We start from the raw sequence: 22,792 nt of genomic DNA on the forward strand, positions 1-22,792 counted from the left end.
ATTCTTTCATTATTCTATCATTATTCTATGGTTAAAAATTTTTTCAACTAAAAATTTAATTATTCCATTTTTGGTAGAAAATTTATTATTTTTTCTTAAAATCCAACTATTTGGATAAAAAATCATATTTTTGTGTTGAAAATTTATTTTTCTGAATAAAAATTAAATTTATTTGTTGAAAATTCATATTTTTTTATTAAAAATTGTATTATTCTTATAAAAAATTCAACTATTCGGCTGAAAATTAACTTTTCGGTTGAAAATTATTTTTTGTAGAAAATTTAAATGTTTTCTGGAGAAATTGCCTCTTTTCTTTGAATATTTAATAATTTGATTGGATTTTTTTTTCTCTTTTTACTGAGAAATCTTTTATGGTTGAAAATTAGTTTTCTTGGTTTGAAAATTCATCTCTTTTGGTAGAAATTTGATCTTTTTTCGTCAAAAAGTAATTCGTTATTGAAAATTCAACTATATGGATGATTTTGTTCATAATCTAAGATGTCCAAAATTGTGTAAAATGAATCCGGAAGTTTTTTAAACCAAATTTAGGAATAATTTGAGTTAGCTAGAAATATATTTAATTTGGAATTTTGAAAATATTACCAATTTTTTCAAACTTTAAAAGATTCTCGAAAATTTCTAAACTATTCTTAAGTTTTTTTCAAATTACAAAGTCTTAAATATCTTATAAACTATTAAATTTCTGTCTAAAATTTAAAAAAATCCTGTAAAATCGGAAATCTCCAAAAATCTTTTCAAATTTTCTCGGAAAAACTAGGAAAATTAAATTGATATAATCATGAAGCAAATAAAGAAAATTAAAAATAGTCATTCGAAATTTTTATATTGTATGAAATATTTTTTTTTTCATCAAATTATAATTTGCCTAATTTTTTTTTATTGAGCACTGAAAAATCGGATTTGGTTGAAAATCCAACCATTTGTTTTTAGAATTCGTCTTTTTGGTTTGAAATTTAATCTCTTTTGGTATAAAGTTAATCTTTTTTAACTTAATATTGTAACTATTTGGTTAAAAATCTAAATAGTTTTTGATGAGTATTCAAATATTTTGTTTGAAATTCGTCTTTTTAGATGAATTCAAATCTTTTTCATTAAAAATAAAATAAATTTTGTTGAAAATATTGAAAATTCGATTTTTTGGATTCATTCAAATCCTTTTGGTTTAAAATAAATTCTTTGTTAGTTTAATTATCAACTATTACATTTTGTGCTAAGAATTTTTTCTAATTTAAAAATCCTATTAATTTGTTCAAAATTCACTTGTTTTCTTGAAGATTTATTTTTGTGTTTTGACAGGAAATTAATCTTTTTCTAAATATCTTTTAAACTACTCAAATTCTTTCGAAAATTTAGAAACAATTCTGTAAAATCTAAAATCTTTTTTTAAATTCTGGACTGAAAAATCGAAGATGGTTGCAAATTCAACAATTTTGATGAGAATTCGCCTTTTTCGTTTAAAATTTAATCTCTTTTTGTAAAAATTTAATCTTTTTTAACTTGATATTGTAACTATTTGGTTAAAAATAAACATCGTTTTTGCTGAGGATTGAAATATTTTGTTTAAAATTCGTCGTTTCGAATGAATTCAAATCCTTTCGATTTAAATTTAAAAAGCATTTTAGTTTAATTATCAACCATTATATTTTACGTTAAGAATTTATTTTCTCTAGATAAAAATTATATTATCTTATTAAAAGTTAAACTACTTTGTTGAAAATTCACTTGTTTGATTGAAGATTCGTTTTTCTTTTATGACGTAAAATTAATCTTTTTGGTTGGAAATTCATCTTTTAGGCTGAAAATTCAAATATTTTATTGAATTTTTTTATGAATTCAACTGTTCTTGATTTAAAATTAAAATCTTTTTGTATTCAAATATCAACGTATTAACTAATACATTATTTGTTGAGAATTTATCTTTTTTGTTGAAAATGCAACTACTTGGTCAAAAAGCTTATTTTTTGTGGACGATTAATAATTTTTAATCAAATTGGTATTTTTCGGTAAAAAATTAACCTTCATTCATGCTAGAAAATTAATTTGTTTCAAGAGCCTTAGGAAATTTGTATTGTGCATTAAAAATTATTTTTTCCTTTCGAAGCAAAAAACTAAACGCGCGCGTGGCGCTTACAATACTATTCACCATAAATGACAATTTTTATAGTTTTGAATTTGGAAAATTTAAATATTCACGAAATTTTTCTCTTTGAAATTGAAAATATTTGATTCCAAACTCTAAGGAATCTGAAATAAAAAATTTTAAAATTCGACCCTTGTTTTTTTTTAGTCTGTTTCGGTTTTATTGTAATAATTCAACAACCGTGGATCGCGCATACATTACGAAGTTATTTGATCCACGTTATATCTACAGAGAGTAAAAAAATCTGTACAATCGAATTCCGCATTTTCATCCTGCAGTCTTGCATTCTCGACGCCACAATAAACGTCCATTTTTATATTTTATATTTCTTTCTATCGAATCTAAAATTAAATTGAAATTTTCAAACAATGAAAACGAGTTTACTGCATTGCCGAATAGCATTCATAGCCCGCTTTTGTAAGAAAAAAAATGTTTGAAGTTACTTTGGTTAGAGGGAGTTTAGTGGAAAGTGTAGAGAAGCATCAAAAATGTGCAAAATCCAATTATGAGACCAAGAATTATTGAGTCTCTTCTCTTGCGTAAATTTATCCTTTGAACTAAACTGTTCACTGCGGGGAAGCGATTGGAAATGTCGTTGAATCTTGTCTGAATACGTTTGAAGGTTTGGCGCTGTGACATCAAATGGTCTCGAGTTTCCATTGCTATACTAATCTGATCGTTTATCAATCGATCGGAGCTGAAAAGAAGTTTAATTATTTATTATAAATCATTTTTTCTTTACTTATTAAAAGACTTTCAATTTTTCTAGACTCTTTTTCACTTACTTGTGAATATGTTGACTTTCTTTCAGATACATGTCTCTACGATTCAATCCTCCAGTTTTGTAGCTACTGAAAAAATAGAAAAGTTTAATCGATTTTTATTTCAAATTAATTAAATATAATCCAAAAGTAAACTATGGACGCAAAAAAGGAAAGGGCAGGCCTGAGATTCTCAAAAAATAAGTGGTAGAATTATTATTAATATTACACTATTAATAATAATATTTAATATTTAAACAAATTCTAAAAAAATAAATCAAGTAACACAAAAAACTGTCAACCATTTAGCCACCTGGCGCCGAAAACTGGAAGTAGAAGGAGTAGGTACGATTTTAAAGGTGTATTTTAATTTGTGCATCAAAGTCTTTTTATGATTGTTTTGTGAAGTATAAAACAATGATTAAATAGTAGAAACAAATATTCATCAAAAATAAATAGTTTTAGATTGAATTTCCATCTTATACAGTGAAAAAAAAATACATTTTTGAATCTTAGAGTTCGACTGATTCTCGGAAAAATTCAACAATTTGGTAAAAATTTAAACTTTTCGATAGAACATTATATATTTTTTAAATATTGGAAATAATGGAGAAACGGAAAAATATAAACAAAAAATTAATCGAATAAAATTTTAACTCAAATCGCGTTCACTGTTAAAAGTAGTTAGTTGTGAATTGAGAAATTTTGTTAAAACATTCGTCTTTTTTGGTAGAAAATTAATCTTTTTCATTGAAATTCAATTATTTTGTAGAGAATTCATAGTTTCGGCTCAAAAATTAAAAAATCTGATAAAAACTGTATGTATTTTGTTGAAAAGTCGTCGTTTTTAGTATAAAATCGATTTTTTAAAATTAAATCCAAGTATTTTTTATTAATTTTTTTATATATATCAACTATTAAATTTATTGTTGAAAATTCATGTTTTTAGGTTAAAAATTAAACTTTTTTTTTGAAAGCGGAAATACTTAGAAGTTTATTTTTTTCGCTGAAGATTAATAATTTTAGTAAAAAAATGTTTGTACTTCAAAAGCAATTTTTGAACTGCAAATTTAACTGTTTTAATGAATATGAAACTGATTAGTTATAAATTAACTTTTTTTGTTCAAAATTCATATTCACGGGTTGAAAATTTAAAAGTTTTAAAGAAAATTCGTTTTTTTTTGGCTAGCAAATTCAACAATTTTGTATAGAATTAAACAATTTGGTAGAAAATTGAACTGGTTTTCAGAAAACTCGTTTTTTTCGCTTGAAAATGCAATAATTTGATATAAAACTCAACTATTTGGTCAACTATTTGGTACACAATTAAAACTATTTTGACATCAAAAATAAATAGTTATAGATTGAATTCTCATCTTAAACAGTGAAAAACAACAATTTTGTCAAATAGGTTAAAAAACCTAATTGTTAGATCCGATTTTTAAATAGTAAATATTTAATGTGTAAATTAATACAAATTTACATTGAGTTCATTTTTGTTTCAAGACAAGTCCATTTAAGTTTATAATCTTTTGAAAGTCACAATAAATAGTACAATAGCTGTTTTTTTTATAAATATATTTCTGTCAAAAAATGTGTTTTTCACCGTATAATATGTAAATTCCATATAAAACTCTTTGTTTTTAATACATACTTATTTTTATTATCCAATAAATACTTTAAACTCCAGAAAAAAAATTTTTTAAAACTTTTATGCACAATTTAAAATCGTTTTTGTCACCATTTTTGTCTACAATTTTTAATGAACTTAAAAAAAAGTGGAAAAATTGACTACTGTTCACACAAAAACCAAGGTGAAAAACAAGATCACAATTGCCTGAATAAATTCTGCAATTAATGTATAGATATATTCTTTTAAGGAATATTATTTTCAACCATCAAGATTAATTTTCTACTAGCAAAGTTATCAGTTTTTACAAAATGCATGAATTTTCATCCAAATAGTTGGATTTTCTACTAAAAACAGAAAATTTCAAACAAAAATTTCGACAACAAAATGGAATGTTCAACAATATAGATAAAACTGCAAACAAAGAGATAAGATTTCCTTAAAATCTTCCAGATTATTTATTGACAATTTTATAAATCCTTTAAAATCTTTTAAATTAGTTTCTTAAAATAATTTCTCAAAATGAAAAATCATTTTTAAATTTACTGGAAATCTTAAAATAATATTTTTATTATTTAAAATCAACCTTTTACGATTTTTAAAAAGCTTCTAAATTTCTTGTTTGAAATCTTTAAAAAATCTACATTTAGTTTTAAATTAGACTGAAAATTTTAAAAACTTCTAAATATCACTTAAAATTATTCAATTTTTCTCTACATACAATAAGTTTTGAATTGTTAATTATACTTCAAAATTCAACAATTTCACTTATAAATTAAACATTTCATAAATTCAACAATTAAAATTGTACGTTTAAAGTTCAAAAGCTTTTCAAAATTTTAACGATTCCAAGCATTCTATGCCAAAAAATTCAGTTTCAAATTGTTTACTTTTAAATTTTTTGTTTCTATTTCATTGTCTTAAACGAAGAGTCAAATATTGTTAAATATTCAATAATTATTCATTTCTTAAATAAAAACTTTCAAATTTAATGGGTTAACAATTGAATATTTTAGACTGAAACAATATTTTGAATTTAATAAAAGCCTTTAATTACGAGTACATTATTATAAAGTTATTTTTAGGTTAAAAATAGTTTATAAACTTAAAATCAGGCGTTTAAATTTGTTTAACTACTAAGACTTTCAAATTGGAACAGTTTAATTTTTAACGTTAAAATCTGGAAATTCTTAAATTTTTAACGGATTTAGAATCGTTTGGTCAAATAAATGATTGTTCATTTTTTAATATACAAAGTACAGATTAATTAAAAAAAATTATTTATATTTAAAGTTGATCAAATAAAAATGTTTGTCAACTTCGAATCCCTTAATATTGACATTAGAAATTGAACGATTGTACTTTTTTATCAACTAAAAACTTCTTAAATTAAAAGTTAAATTATTTTGATTTTAAATAGTTTAAAAATCCTTAAAATTCTTCAAAATTGTATTTTAAAATTTTGAAACATCTACATGTTATTTTAAATTTTAAATTATTTAAAATTTTTTTCAGAACTTCTAATTTCGAATTACGCATTGTAAACTGAAAGAAAGCATAATTAAAAGAGATAACAATTCAACCAATTTATTTGAAAAAACGGTTGAAATTGAACTTGGACAGATTGTTCTGCTAAAAATTTAAAACGTTCTCGGTAAAAAAATTTTTGAATCGCCAGGAATTCCTTGAAATTCCATTTAATTTATTTCCCAAAGTTTTCTATAAATTTCTTCAAATCTTAGGAAATCCTACAAAATTCTTTAAAACCCCTTGAATTTTGAAAAATCTTTTAAAGTCCTTTGACATCTGTTAAAATATTTTAAAGTCTTTTTAAAAAAATCTAAATCCTTTGAAATAATTGGAGATCCTATAAAATCCTCTAAATCTTGTTAAATTCCTTGAAAAATCTTGAAATTTTCTGAAAAATGAGGATTAATCTTCAAGTAAAGTAGTATTTTTGAACTTACTCAATTTCTTTGCGGACGTCACCCAAGAGATCTTCACGGTCTTTTCTTGCCACAAAGTTATTTCGTATTTTGCTGAACTCAAGTTTGTAATCTTTTAAGATATCCTTGTGACGCTGCATGGTATGTAACATCGCAGCTCCATTTGGTTGAATTTCACTCATTCTTTCATTAATTGAGATTAACTGAAATAAAACAAAGCTCAGATAATTGAACTTCTATAGGGTTGTTGCAAAATCCTGATTTCGAAATTACCAGACTTTTCCCTGACTAATTTTTAATATTCAATTATTGTTACAGGGATCGCAGCGCAAAAGGATCTCAAAAAAGGGAAAATAGAGAAAAGACTAAACACTTATTTTCACGAGTCGAAAAGAAAAAATCAATCTTTCTACAAGAAATGTTATATTTTTAAATAATTTTCAATGATTTCTGCCATTAAAGAATTTATATATTAACATCGTTCTCATAAATATTTCTTTCCAAGATTTGTCATTTCTTCCTTTCTATAATTAATACTTTCAATGTAAATTTAAAACTACACTCTCCAACAGGACAAAGTAAAAATGCTAAAATTAATTGAATCGTTTGCGCTGAGAGACAACAATTTATGGGCCGACATACAAAACGAGTAAAAACAAAATTTTGAAGTCGGTTAATATCTTCTGTTCTCTTTTGTAATTTTACAAATAAAAATTTTTAACATTCAAAAAAATTTTCCTTATTTATAATTTTATGAATATGTACAAAAACATATTCTTTGGACTTATTCGAATCTGAAATTTCTTCAGTTAAAACTAAAGAAACATATTATTTTTTTATTTATGGGAAACATTTTTTTCGTGTTTATAACGTTCAAAAATCGCAACAAAAAAATGAAATTGCTGGCATTATTATTCAATAATTGATACACTTAGTAATTTCGGAGAATTTTTTTCGCGTAATTCAAATATTATATTTTCAAATATCGTATACTTAAAGGGAAAAAAGAAGTTTTTTGAGAATAAGGGAATTAAAAAAGGGGGAAATAGTCGTACAGATTTTTATAAGGGACCATTAAAAAATTACGTCATACATACGTAAAATACATAAAATTTTAATCAAATATTTCATGTTTCAACTCGACAAGATAATTTTTGAACCAAAATGGAAGAATCAAATTTTCAGTTATAATCATTCATTCTCAATCAAGAAAAAAAATACATTTTCAATAAAATAGTTCAATTTCCAAACAAAGTAATGAATTTCCGATAAAAAAAATGAATTCCCAAGAAAAAGTGTAATTGATTTTTCACCAAAAATATTTTAATTTTCAACAAAAAAAAAAACAGTTGAATTAAACAAAACAAAAATAAGAATTTCCCACAATTAGTTGAATTCTCAACTGAAATAGACTAGTTTTCACACCAAAAAGGTGAATTTTCAATAAAAAAGTCTTATTTTCAACCAAGAAAATGGTTTCAGTCAATAAAGAAAAAAAATCTCATCCAAAATGTTGAATTTTCAAGCCAAAAATATGAGTTAACAAAAAAATAAATCAATTTTCCACTCAAAAAAATAAATAAATTGACAAAAAGAAAAATTTGTCAAACAAGAAGTTTAAATTTCTATAAAAAAAGGGAAATTTTCAACAAAAAATGGAATAGTGTAATTTTCAGTTTAAAATATTATTATTAATTGAATTAATTAAATTAAATACATGAATTTTCAGCCAAATATTTGAAGTGTGAAGGAAGTTTTTTATTCAATAGTTACATTTACATCTAAGAAGATAAATTAGTTTTCAAAAAGATTAATATTCTACCAGTAAAGAGAAATTTTCAACCAAATAGTTGAATTTTCAGGTGTAAAAATGAATATTTACCCAAAAATAATAACTTTCAACAAAACAGATAAATTTTGAACAAAAAAAATTTCTACAACTAAAATGATAAATCATTAATAAAATAAAAATGAATTTTGACTTATAAATAAAAATATTTCTTTACCAAAAAATGGAATTTTTAACTAAAAGGATTTTAACAAAGAAGATTATATTTCTACCAAAAAAGATTTTCTAACCAAAAATGAAATAGTTAACTTATCAGTTAAAAATTAATTTCCAATAAAAAACTGATTTTCAACAACAGCACATCACTTCAAAATTTTATTAACCCTCCTAATTTTTAACCGAAAAAGTGACTAATGACTACAGAACTATTTTTAAAAATTCAAATAAATTGGAACCATTTCTATAAAAAAATCCATTTATTTCTGTTAAATTTGAGTGAATTTAGGGGAATTTAAGGGAACGAGAAGAATTTGGTGAAATTCATTAAAAAATCAAACTGAATTTAAAAAACAATTAAGTGAATTAAAAAAGAAATAAAAAATATGAAAAAGATCATTGAGTTGAGTAAGTTGGAACTGAGTTTAGAAAAATTAAAGAGAATTTCAAAGAATTTGATAACATTTCTAAGAATTTAAGGTGAATTTTAAAGACTTCAAGATGACTTAAAAAAAATTTTAATCCTTTAAATTAGGTAGAATTGATTGCATTTATAGGAGTTTGAAAGAATTCAGGATAAATTAATCAGAATTTGATATTTCAAATCCTTTCAAATTCCATACAATGACTGAAATCCATGAATAATTTCTTTGTGATTTTTGTAAATAATCTAAAATATTTAAAATCCGTTAAAATCTTTTAAATTTTTTTGAAGATCTTGAAAATGCTAAAAAACTTGAAAATATATCAAATCCTTTGATCATTTTGTCAACTGATCCTCAAGATCAATTAAACAAAAACTTTTAAAAAATCAAAAGAATTAAAGATAAAATTTAAAAAAATAAAAGAATTAAGGATAAATTAATAAAAATTCAGGGTGAATTCCAAACAAATTTTTGGAATCTCTTAAAATCTTAGAAAACCTACGAAATAACCCTATTATTTTCACTAAATTCTTTAAAATTCCAGAGTGGCCATTATTTTTTAAATTTTCGTGTCCCGGCTTTTGCGAAACCCACATATATTATCAATTGAGCAAGTCGAGAAATATCAGCAAACCTTTTCACAGGAAATCGATTGATTTTAAAACATACAACAAGTAGGATAAGGAAAGTTAAAATTTAAAAATCCATAATCAAACCAATTTTTTTAGTATTGGGTTTTAAATATTTTTGAAACAATAATTAATAATTTCGAATTTAAAGCGTCAAAAAACTTACAAATATATAGGAACGAGTTTGCAAAATTTAATTAGAAAAAGGAGTTAAATTGTATAGTTTCTAAGACGAAGATCTAAAAATGAAACAATTTTAATTTGATTTGGAAAATGAAGAAACTAGTATGATTTTAGAATGAAATTTAAAAAATAGGACAACGTGAAAACGTTATAAATTGAATATTTTAAGATTCCAATTTTGGAAATTTGGTCATTTAAAATTCAGAGGAATTTAAATTGTATTCTTTACAAATAAAAGCGTTCAAAATAAATAATTACAGATTAGAAACTTTTGAATTTGAAAATTTTAAATCAGAAGCGAATAAAAATTGTTAGTTTAATATTGAAACCTAAATTGAAGAAATAGTAATTTTAAAGGGAAAACGTCAAAAATGGTAAAATTTTTACTCTAAAATGGCAAAACTTAAACGAATGCGAACTTTATATAAAATTGAAAAATAATATAGACGTCCAAAATTGTGATGTTAAAACCATTTTTAAAAATAAAAATTCAACCAATTCAGTTTTAATTGTCAAATTAAATCCTATAAAAGGGAAAAATAAACAATTTAGCGTTCATCGTGAAAATTCAGAACTCTGAAAATGTAAACACTTAAAATTACCGAAATTATTTATTTACTGATGTAGCAATTTCAGAGTTTAATTTTAATTTTTTAATTTCAAATATTCCCGTAGAATTATTATTCATTCTAGAAATTTTGGAATAAAATATTTTTCAATTTGAAATTAATCATTTGTTTAAATCTTCAACTAAAAATTGGACATATTAAGATCCTAAATGTAAAATTAAAACTTAAAATAAAGAATAGAAAAGAATATTGCTCTAATATGATTTCCTTTGTTGAAATTGTACAATTTTAAGCTTTTCAATTCGTAATTATTTTATATTTCTCATATAAAATGATTAAATTCAAAATTATCAAAGGCTTTTATTACGAAATTTTGAAATATTTAATAGTGAAATGGTCCTGAAATTTTGAGTATGAAACTACAATATTGTGAAATTTAAAATTCGAAAGCTCCAAAAATTAATTGACAAAAAATGTAGTTTCAAGGCCTCAAAGATTAAACGATTTTAGAATTGCACATTCAAAAATATTATTATCAAATAAAATGATGGAAATAAAATCCCCTAAAATCTTGTAAATCTGATAAAATCCTGCGAAAAGCTCTCCAGTTTTGCAATTAATTTTGGAAACTTACTTTGGCGAGAAGAGTTTCAATCTCCGAGGCCATGTTTTCAAAAACATGTTCTTCGTCCAATAAAGGAACTGTGTCTGCACTGGCATGACTGGTTGCTGTATTTACTCCTAACTTACTAAAAGCTACCAATTTTGCATCGATCTCATTTTCTACGTGTCTTGCCTGCTTACGAAGGTCTGAAAACGTAAATAAAAATGATCAGGAATCTTGAAAGCACTTTTTCAAAGATCAATTTAAATAATCGGTTTGCCCAAGAATCCTTAAATTATTGTCAAATGATCCATTGCTATTTTTAGGAGTTCTCAACAAAATTCTATGAAAATATTTAACCTTACAAAAATAGGTGACTAACATCGTAGATAATTTTTATTTTCCTTTTGATAGAGATAGTTGAAGACCAAAAAAGGGAAAAATTGGAGCAAATAATAAAATTTCGTTTTAGATTCTTTTAAACAACCTGTGCATGTTTGGAAGAAATTGATAATACATTATTACTAAAATCAGACATTATTTGGACGACAAACATCAACAGGTACTTTATTTTTGAAATTATAAAGTGGTGCGCAAAACAGCCTTTTGTTTTGCTGTCAAATTCGACAGTTCATGACCTATTATTAAAAGTAATTTTGAAATCCCTTTACGAATAAGCACGGAGTAATTTTTTAATAGCAATTTAGTTACAGATTTTGCGTTATTCAATTCTGAATATTTCTTTTGTGAAAAGTGTTCATATTTAATGTAAATACCTTCCCAACCGACGGTTCCTAAAGCGGTCGCCATTTGTAGTTGTGACGATTCGAGCACTAAACCACTAAACATAAAAAAGGAAAGAGATGATTCACTCTTCACAAAAATATACTAGCGGAAATAGGGGAACTTACTAGCCGCCAGGTAGCGCTTAAGGTTCTAGCCAAAATTGCGCGAAATTTGTTTTATTTTCGGTTCAAAGTTGATTTTTTAAACTGAAAAATCAACTATTTTATTTCTACATAGACGCAGATTGAGCCTGGTGGAAAAAATTGTTATAAAAGATTAACAGAAAATATTAATTTCCTTTTCAAAGCACTTATATAATTTATTCAGTAATTCAAAACATTTCATATTTCATCTAATGAATTTTAATTTTAGCACGCATAATGTTTGTCTTTCTTACCGTTATCTCTTCCGCGGCAAAAAAAAAAAAAAATAAATAAATAAAATAACATGAATTTTCAACTAAAAAGACAGATTTCAAACCAAAATTGAAATACTTAAATTATTAGATAAAAATTAATTTTTTGAACAAATATTCCAGTTTTCTACAAACAGATGAATTTTCATCTATAATGATAAATCTTCAACCAGAATAGTTAAATGTTAAAAAAAACCAAACCTGGAATAGTTAAGTTTATAGTTAAAAAATTAATGCTGGACCAATAAAAACGAGTTTTCAACAAAATAGTTAAATTTTTAACCAAAGAAATGCATTTTCAACAACTATGTTTTAAAGTTGAACTGCTTTCTTATAAATATTGCAAAATTTGTTTTTTCATAAAAACTCAACATTTTGGTTGAAGATTTTTGAAGTTGATCGAAGATTCGTTCTTTTTTGGGGGTAAGAATTTTTGGTTAAGTTAAAAGTAGTTTTTTTTTCGGTAAAAAATTTATCTTTTTGTTTAAGAATTCATCTTTTTGGTTACAAATTTAACAACTAAGTTTTGAAGTTGAAATAATTTCTTAAAAATGCATTTTTAGTTGACATTTTAAAACTTCAATCAAAAATTCATCTCTTTGGTTGAAAATTGAATTGTTTTGTTGAAAATTCATTTTTGTGTGTGCAAAAATTACTTGTTAATTAAAAATTTACCTATTCTACTTTTGGTTGGAAATGATTCTTTTTAAAGTAAAAATTCAACTTTTTGTTTAGTCTGAACAAAAACGGAGCGGGCTATAATCAGTTAGTTTCCACCCACCGTCAGGCACAAAATCGGCACTATAGAAGAGTTTCACTGTATTTTGTTAAAGGTATTTTCTTTTCTTCAATTTTTTTTTACCAGAAAGTTGACTTCCATTTTTTGAAATTTCATCTTTTTTGGTTGGAAATTAAACTATCCGCTTGAAAACGTATCTTTTTTAGTTAAATAATTCAATTAATTGATAAAAACAGAGGGAAGTCTCTCTCTGATTAAGGATTCCACTAATTGTTGAAAGTTTAACACCTTTGCTAAAAGTACATTTTTTTGGTTAAAAATTTAAATATTTTTTTTAATAGGATGTATTTTTTGACTAAAAATATATCAATTCACTTTTTGGTTAAAGCTTATATTTTTTAGTTGAAGATTCAAATATTTCTTTTAAAATTTATCTTTCTTAGTAGTAAATTAAATTATGTATTTTGTCTAAGATTTTGTTGAAAATTGAACTCATCTGCTAATAGTTATTATAGTTAATAGTTATAGTTATATCATTTTTGAAAAATAAATCAGTTCATCGTAATTCCCATAAAAGAAAACCCGTTATCATAGCTAGGGGAGAGTTCGTGCATCCGCGCGATTGAGTTGGCTTGAGTATTCATATTTTTATAGCAACAATACGGTTGCTCCTGTAACTATATATGCAACTTCTGATGAACCGGTTTCTCGCGGTTCTTCCTAGGAACGAGTCGGCAATACCTCTGTCATGTTACCCTGGTACCAATCTCTAGGAGAAGGAGCTAGGAGAATGGTAGCCAAGTCGCAGGACACTGAATGTTGCAAACGCACCGCGATCAAGGATACATGCAAACCAAACTGTATATCAATTCACACATTATACCTAAATGGTCTGATACCGCTGAATTCAATACATGCGGACGGCGACTTCCGATTTTGGGGAATATGGAATTTTTTTAATTGTCCTCCCCCATGAATATTTATGTAAAAGGAACTAGTTATCGTTGCCGCTGTATCTAAAAAAGTAACTTGTTTTTGATTCAAAATGTGTAACTTATTTTTTGGTTAACTTTCTATTTTAGAATTATAAAGCCTATGTATATTATAAAAGGACCGAGGGACTGTGACCAATATAACCACAGGGGTCTCATTAAAAATTTTAAGGAAAAACGATACACATTTTCAACAAAAATCCCAGAAAACACGTTTTGTAACTGTTCCAGATCAAAAAAGGAACTGTGTTCTATAACAGTTGTTACAAGATGGTGACAGAACTGTTTTAGAGCAAAAAGGTAACAGTGTTCTAGAACACTGTGACATGATTGTGACCGAGCTGTTCTAGAACTATGTGACAGCACTGTTCTGTAACATTTGCTATGGAATTGTTCTAGAACAAACTGATCACAGACGTTCTATAATATTTGTTTCAAGTTTATTCTAGAACTGTTCGTAAGAGTGTTATATCGAAGTTCTAGAACCCTGTTACAAGTGTGTTCTAGAACGCATTAGAAACAAAGATTAGTTCTTTGACACTATGATCGAGCTGACTCTTGCGAATATCCTTAACGTAGATATCTCGGACGTATAATGTTTGTTCGTCGGGGCTGCGTACACGCTATCCGGGATCAAAATATATCCTTGGGAATATCAGAATTTCCGCCTTGCAGGATATTCCGACAAGTTATCCCTGGAATAACCCGGGACATAAATGGGATCACATCGAATATCCCGGGATATCCTATTGTTGTGAGGGGTACATAACACTATTCCATATTTGATAAATAAAAGTTCTAGAACTGTTGTAGAATTGTTATCGAACTTTTATAGTAGAATTGTCCTAGATTTTTTACAACGCAGGGTACCAATATTCTATAATTGTTCTAGAAACTCTACAGATCGGTTGTCACAGCGTTCTAGATCTGTTAAAGATTTGTTATACAACATTTTAAATTGAGTTCTAGAAATGTTACAGATCAGTTGTCACAGCGTTCTAGATCTGTTACAGAATTATTACATAACACTGGTAACCGAGTTCTAGAATTGTTCTAGAAATGTTACAGATCATATGTTACTCGCATGTTCGTAACCTGTTACTACCCTATTCTAGAACACGTTCTTTTGTGTTCTTCAACAGTTACAGATCTGTTCTGTAACCATGTTTGCTGGGATGGGATAATTAAATTTTTAGTTCGAAACTAATGTTTAACCCAAAAACGAATTTTTAACAAAATAGTTCAATTTTCCATCCAAAGAGATTAATTTACATATAAAAATTATATATTTTCAATTCAGCGAGTTAAATTTTAAACTCTTAAAGGGCCAAGCCTTGATCCCGTTAAATAAAAATTCTGAAAAATTCAGGTCTTTTACGGATCGATTTTTTCAAAAAAAATTTCCTTTCAATTTAATACCTTTCACGCTTTCTATTGAGTTTACAATAGCTCAAGACCACCTTACGAGATGCGGAACAGTCCACTTTGATCTACTGCGCGCATTGATTTTGCGGAATTTTTAGCTCGTTACCTAAAAATGAGAAAAATCGAAAATAGTGAATGTTGCTTAGCCGCAACGTTGGTCGTTAAAGGGTTAACTAAAAATGTGATAATTAAATTTTTAATTCAAAATTAATGTTTAAACAAAGAGATGACTTTTCAAACTAAAGTGACGAAACTTTGATACAAAATGGATTTTTATTTTAACCAAGAAGTTGAATTTTCAACCAAAAAGATACATTTTTAACCCAGTAGATGAATTTAAAAAAAATGGAAGTCAACTTTTCAGTGAAAAAAGTTAGAGGAAAAAAACTTGACAAAATAGTTACATTTCCAATGAAAGACTTGAATTTTCAACTAAAATTATGAATCTTCAATAAAGAAAAATGAATTTTTTAGCAAAGGAGTTCAATTCTTAACTAACTATGGAATAGTTAAATTTTTAATTAAAAATTAATATTCAGTACAAAAATACATCCTATTAAACATAATAGTTGAATTAATAAAAAAATTCCTTTTTACCAAAGGAGTTGAACTTTTACCCAATTAGTTGAATATTTAACCACACAGTTGAATTTTTAAGTAAAATAGATAAAGTTTCAATCAGATATATTAATTTCCAACTAAAAAAGAGAAATCCTCAAAAAATGGAATAGTCTATTTTTCAGTAAAAAAATTAATGTTTGCAAAAAAAAAGGTAATTTCAATAAAATATGGAGTTAAATTTTCAAAAATTTAAATGAAAAAGAGTAGAAGTTAACCAAAAAAGACGAATTTTCAATGAAATAGTTCAATTTTAAATCAAAGAAATTATTTTTCTACCATGAAGATTGATTAAATTTTCACCAAAAATAAAAACAATTTTCAACAAAAAATTTTTTATTTTTAACAAAAAATGGAATGGTTGAATTTCCGAATGAAAAAGTTATTTTAGCAGAAAAAGATGAATTATTAACAAAAATGGTAATAATTTATATTTCCATCAAAGAAGATTTTAATTTTCAACCAAAAAAGGTTTGAGTTCAAACAAAAAACAAATTTTAAACAAAAAGAGTTTACTTTTCAACCAAGAAAAAATCTTTAGTCAAGACAGAAAAAGAATCAACCAAAATGTTGAAATTTCAGGCCAAAAATACGAATTATCAGTCAAATAGAATGATTTTCTACCAAAATATTATTGAATTTTGATCAAATGATTTAATTTTCAATGAAGAAATAAAATTTTTAATAAAAAAAAGATAAGAAATTAAATTTTTTTCTTTCAAAAATTCAATTTTTCGGTGAAACTATACAAAATACAAAAAAAGATGAATATAAAAAATGGTGCATGCATGATAGATCTACTAATTTGTTATTAACCACTTTTTGATAAGACGCGAAATTGTTTGTTTTATTCGTAAAAAATAAAGCTATAAATAAAAAATAATTTTTTTTAAAGCGACACAAAGTACGAAAAAAAAAACAAAAGTTGTTCCACCAGGAAGGATCTACAAATTTCTTATAATTTCAAAAAATAAAAATACAGTGAAAATAATTTTTTTCTGATTTTATATTTACCTGTAATTACAACTCCTACTTTTAAAAGATTTACAACTTTCTAAGATCAATAGAAAATATTTTAAAAAATATCGATTTTTCGGCAAAATAGTTACATTTTCAATTATAATGATGAATGATTAACAAAAACATAAATTTTTAACAATTTTTATAGTTACGGTTACTGAAAAACTGTAATTAGTTGCCAATTCGTTACTTATTAAAAAAAAATATTTATTTAAAAAAATTTGTTTTCAAAAGCTTTTTTATTTATTTTTTTATTTACGGACTATGGCTGGCTATAGTTAGGAAAAACTCGACTAGGAAGAAATTTGAAACTTTAAATCATTAAAAAAATTGCTCTTTATTAATATCTTATAATAAAAAGGACGAAAATCATAGTTCTAAAATCTAAATATAAAATTTCGGTTTTAAATACTTTCTTGATTTTGCATAGGTTCTAAAACTTAAATGCTTTTTTTTTTATAAATATGTTCTAATAAAACACATCCTGGAATGGAAAAGCTGCCTTTTGTGGTTCAATAAGATCAGCTAGGAAACACACAGTACCGGCAAATCCTTCATACAATGAATAAGGACAATCTGGTTTTCGTGCTTCCTGAAGAAATTGAGCCTCGACCAAAAATTCAGCAAATTTTGCTGCCCTGAAAAGATAAAGACGATCCGATGTCAGCCTGTAGAGAAGTAGGAATACGTATCCATTTCCGGCGACTCCATGACAAATTCCTGGACCTTTTTTCAGAAGCCCTTTATTCCAGACTAATTCGCCAGCCTTAAAACACGATTCAAGATATTTTTTATCTTTCCACCGTTGATAAGCGACTGCCATTAAATAAATGACACCTGGTGCTCCGTGGCACCAGTGAACCAACTCGTCTTCATCTTTTCTTGGAGACGCTATTTCGTCTAAAGCAGTTGGAAAATTTCCTTCTGGAGTCTGCAAACCCAGAAGGTAATCCACAGAATCTTTGACCAGCTTCTCTGATTGAGGATCACTGTCCAAAAATCCTGGTACCTATACAAAAATTTAAATTTGCAGAAAGTGTAACTATTTTTCAAATCCTCACAACCCATAAGAAAAAATATTACAAAGAATTCATAATCGTGATTTTTCTATAAAGATTTTCTATAAAAAAAAGAAGAATCTTGAACAAAATACATGAATTTAAAAATGGAAATAAAATAAAAATTCAGACAAATAGTTGAATCTTCAACTAAAAAATGTAGATTTTAAACAACAAATGAAATAGTCAACTTTCTAATGAAAAAAATTGATGCCTAAAAAAACAAAAACAATTTCAAGAACATTGTTGAATTTATATTGAAAGGGGTGAATTTCAAACTGAAATTATGAATCTTCAATATAAAACTGGATTTTTAGCATAGGAGTTCAATTTTAAACCAAATAGTGAAATTTTTTACCGAAACGATGAATAATTAAACAAGAAGATAATACTATACAAAAAAAAATAAATCTTCAATCAAATACATAAATTAATTTACAGCCAAGAAAAATCAATTTTCAACCAAATAGTTAAATTTTTAAATAAAAAATGTACATTTGCACAAAAAAATGAATAGTTACATTTCAAATAAAAAAAACTTTTAGCAAAGGAAGTTAAACTTTCAACCAATTAGTTTAATTTTTAACCCAATAATTGAATTTTTAACTAAAAAAGATAATTTTTCAACCATTTTTTTTCAATTCCCAACAATAAAGATAAATTTTCAAAATATAAAATAGTCAACTTTCCAGTGGGAAAAATGTAAAAAAAAGACTTAACAAAATAGTTCAGATTTCAATGAAAGAGATGAATTTCCAACTAAAATACTGAATCTTCGCACACAAAAATGAATTTTTGACAAAGTAGCTCAAATTTAACCAAAAAAGATGAATTATAAATTAAAAATGCAATATTTAAAGTTCACATTTGAATCAAAAAAGTTTCTGACTTTAAATAAAAAACAATTGAACTCAACCAAAAAAGACAAATTATCAACAGAATATTTAAATTTTCAAAAAGATTAATTTTTAACTAAAATTATGAATCTTCAATAAAAAGATGAATTTTTACAAGAAGGTCCCAATTTTGAAGAGAATAGTTGAGCTTTTAACCGAAACGATCAATATTTAACCAAGAAGATAATTTTCTCAACAATAAATGAATCAACAAATTTCATAAATTAATTGACAACTAAGAAAGATGAAATTTCAACCAAATATTTGAATCTTCAACTAAAACATATAAATTTTAACAAAAAATTAAGTCGATAAATTTGTTGCAAAAAATACATCCTATTAAAAAAAGTAGTTAAATTTTTTACGAAAAAAAATTAACTTTTCAGGAAAGCAGTTAAACTTTCAACCAATGTAAGTTGAATTTTTAAACCTACATTTGAACTTTTAACTAAAAAAGATACATCTTAAGCCAAATAGTTTAAATTTTAACTAAAAAAAAGAAGAATTAAAAAAATGGAATAGTTCTACTTTTTTTCATAGTTTTTTTGCGATTCTAGAAAAACCATTGCAGCAGAAGCAGTGGAGCTTTTTCCTCTAAATGGGGACAGGAAAATAGACTTATAATATTAAATGACACAATTTGTACATAAATAATAATGAATTAAATATACATAGTAAATAATAAATACAGATATAAAATTCATACTGCCGAAGATTTTAATAATTTCACAAATATTTTAAAAATATTTTTAATATTTCGCAAAGATTCTCAACAGATTTAAACGATTTTACAAAAACATGAATGATTTCCTAAAAATTCAAAGATTTCACAAAGATTTAGAATATTTCGCAAAGATTTTATAAAGACATCAATGATTTCTCAAAGATATCAAAGATTTCAGAGAGATTTCAAATGTTTTGGAAAGATTTTGGGAAGATTTAAAAGATTTTACAAAGACTTTAATTATTTCATAAAAATTTCCGATGTATTTGAAAGATTGCAAAAATATTTTAATCATTTCGCAGCTGTTTCAATAATTTCCCAAATATTTCAAATACTTAAGTAAGATATCCAAAGATTGCAAAAAGATTTGAAATATTTCGCAACGATTTACGGTAAATTAAAAAAATTGTACAAAGACATCAATGATTTCCCAAAGATATCAAAGATTTCAAAGATTTTGGACAGATTTAAAAAATTTGACAAAGACATCAATGATTTCATAAAGATATCAAAGATTTCACAAAGACTTGAATTATTTCATAAAAATTTCCGATATATTTAAAAGATGGTGCAAAGATTTCAATAATTTCACAAATATTACCAAATATTGAGAAAATAATTTTAATATTTCGCAGATTTCTGAAGTCTTCAGAAAGAATTTACAAGGATTTCACGAAGATTGCAATGATTTCAAAGATTACACAAATATTTCGCAAAAATTCTACAAAGAATCAATGATTTCCCAAAGATATCAAAGATTTCAAATATTTCCCAAAGATTTTGGACAGATTTAAAATATTTTACAAAGACATTAATAATTTCCCAACGAAATCAAAGATTTCACTAAGATCTCAACTATTTTCCAAAGATTTCGGATAGATTAAAAATCTTTTACAAAGACTTTAATTATTTCATAAAAACTTCCGATATATTTCAAACATTGCACAAAGATTTCAATTATTTTGCAACGATTTCAATCATTTCACAAATATAACCAAATATTTCAAAAATTTTTCAAAGATTCCGGAAAAATTTCCAAACATTGCAAAAAGATTAAAAATATTTCGCAAAGATTTTTTATTGATTAAAGTATTTTACAAAGACATGAATGATTTCCCGAAGATATCAAATATTTCACAAAGATTTCGCAACGGTTTCAATCATTTCACAAATATTACCAAATATTTCGGGAATATTTCCAAATATTCTAAATATTTTGCAATTATTTCGGATAGGTTTAAAAGATTTTACAAAGACTTCAATTATTTCAATAATATCACAAATATTACCAATTTTCAAGATCTCACAAAAATTAGAATGATTTTCTAAACATTAAAAAAATGTTGCAAATGTTTTGGGTAGATTTAAATGGCACAAAGACTTCAATGATTTTCCAAAGATTTCATAAAGATTTCAATCATTTTTACAAATATTACCACATATGACAAAAATATTTTTAATATTTCGCAAATATTTTCAAAGATCTCACAAAGATTTCAATGATTTCGCAAATATTTGAAGAATTGTCATCTGTGTCCACTATGGCTCTGTCACCTCTGCATTGTAAATAATTATCAAAAGAAAATCATATTATAGAAGTAAATAATCCAAATATATTGAATGAGTTGATGCAAAAAAATTAAGAAACTACAAGCCAATGATTTATTTATGTAAAAAAGGATTTTAAATTATTTCAAAGGCATTTCACAGGATTCCACCGCCTTGAAGGAGTTTTACAGGGTTTGATAAATTTATTTGATAAGCGTCTAAAATAAAACACTTATCATACAAATATAATTTTTTTAAAGACATCACAGCCCAAAATACGTTTAGAAGAGGGGAGATTAAATGTCAAATTTACCATATTGAATTCAGTATGAAACACTTTAGATTTTAAGTCAAACAGTTGATTTTCCAATCGTGAAAGATTAATTTTCTAACAAAAAACTTAACTTTTCAACGGAAGAGTTGAGTTTTTAATAAAAAAGTTGAATTTTTGGACAAAAAATATGAATTTTCAAGCGAATAGTTGATTTTTTAAGTCAAAAAGAGGAACTTTCCAGAAGATAGTTGAATTTTCAATATAATTTTCAATATAATTTCAATATATAATTTTAAATAAAAAAGAGTAATTTTCAACAAAATAGTTGAATTTTCAACCAAAACAGAATAATTTGTAACCATTTTCAATCAAATAGTTTAATTTTCTACAAAAACGATAGAATTTTCAAACGAAAAACGCCAATTTTGAACAAAACAGTTCAATTTTTGAGCAAGAAATACTATTTTTTTACAAAAGAACTGAATTTTCAACTCAAAAATATGAAATTTCACAAAAAGTGAATTTTTAACCAAATAGTTGAATTCTAAAATAAAACCGAATATTTCATTTATAATTATTGATTTTAAATGAACATTTTAAATTAATTTCTGTGGTTCGATTCCCGGTGGAGCGACGTTAGAAGATCTTTTTTTGGAAAAATATAATTAAAAATAAACTTAAATTAACAGTCAAATATTTATAAATATTAAGCAATTGTTATTTTTCTTAAATAAACAATTTTTAATTTTCTACTTGTAAACTGACACAATATTTGAAATTCAATAAAAAAGCCTTTGATTATGAATATATTATTTTAAAGTTATTTTAAAATTGAAAATAGTTTAGGAAATTTCAACCGAGTGTTTGCCTTTATTTAACTGCTAAGACTTTCAAATTGAAACAGATTAATTTTTAACGTTGAAATCTCGAAATTCTTATTTTTGAACTTATTCTGAATCATCTCGTACAATCTATTATTTACTTTATAATACTTAAAGTATAGTTCAATTTAAAAAATCATTATAATATATATTCACAGTTCATTAACTATAAAATGTTTTTATTCATAATTAAAGATTTCAAACGCTTCTGATTTTTAATGTTTTGAATCTTGAAAACTGCATTTTAAATTCTTTTAATGAAAAATGTACGCTTGAAAGTTAAATTGAAAATTGAAAATTTTTAAAGTTAAGTTTCGAATTACGCCGTGTAAACTGGTGATATCAAAATGGAAAAAGATAAAAATTCAACTACGAGGTAGTTCAATAAGTCCTTAGAATGGCCAACAGATGGCGCGCGAATCGCTCCAAATCATCTGTTTTCAGTCAGCACCACTGCCGACTAGATATATGGTGCAGTCACAGTCCACATCTTCTGAGTTTAC

General features: G+C 25.1%; 2 protein-coding genes across 4 annotated transcripts in view; both read right to left on the reverse strand.

Moving 5' to 3' along the window:
• Nucleotides 1–2,297: 2,297 nt before the first annotated feature.
• Nucleotides 2,298–11,748, reverse strand: LOC117175969 (Golgi SNAP receptor complex member 1). 2 transcript variants are annotated; one of them, XM_033365857.1, is made up of 5 exons: nt 11,690–11,748; nt 10,944–11,119; nt 6,520–6,701; nt 2,947–3,009; nt 2,298–2,858 (listed from the first exon to the last, which is right to left on the reverse strand). In XM_033365857.1, the coding sequence occupies exons 1-5, from the start codon at nt 11,721–11,723 to the stop codon at nt 2,621–2,623; spliced, it is 693 nt and encodes a 230-aa protein (XP_033221748.1). In that variant the 5' UTR covers nt 11,724–11,748; the 3' UTR covers nt 2,298–2,620. The 2 variants fall into 2 exon arrangements, with proteins under 2 accessions (XP_033221748.1, XP_033221747.1); XM_033365856.1 differs by having other exon boundaries at nt 2,947–3,012.
• Nucleotides 11,749–17,262: 5,514 nt separating this feature from the next.
• The window catches only part of LOC117175968 (lanC-like protein 3 homolog), a 10,412-nt gene continuing 4,882 nt past the window's right edge, over nt 17,263–22,792 (reverse strand). For both annotated transcript variants that reach the window (XM_033365854.1, XM_033365855.1), the window contains exon 3: nt 17,263–17,917. In XM_033365854.1, the coding sequence (XP_033221745.1) occupies nt 17,378–17,917 (540 nt within the window). In that variant the 3' untranslated portion in view covers nt 17,263–17,377. The remainder of the gene's footprint in view (nt 17,918–22,792) is intronic.

Source organism: Belonocnema kinseyi, chromosome 7 (genome assembly GCF_010883055.1).
Source record: "Belonocnema kinseyi isolate 2016_QV_RU_SX_M_011 chromosome 7, B_treatae_v1, whole genome shotgun sequence".
Taxonomy (NCBI): Eukaryota; Metazoa; Arthropoda; class Insecta; order Hymenoptera; family Cynipidae; genus Belonocnema; species Belonocnema kinseyi.

Bases quoted from the DNA above. Each gene is read 5' to 3' on its own strand.
- LOC117175969 (XM_033365856.1), bottom strand. From the start codon at position 11,723: ATGGCGACCGCTTTAGGAACCGTCGGTTGGGAAG. The intron at 11,120-11,689 runs GTATTTACATTA...TTACGTTTTCAG, and splicing joins AGGAACCGTCGGTTGGGAAG to ACCTTCGTAAGCAGGCAAGA. The intron at 2,859-2,946 runs GTAAGTGAAAAA...ACTTCTTTTCAG, and splicing joins GAAAGTCAACATATTCACAA to CTCCGATCGATTGATAAACG.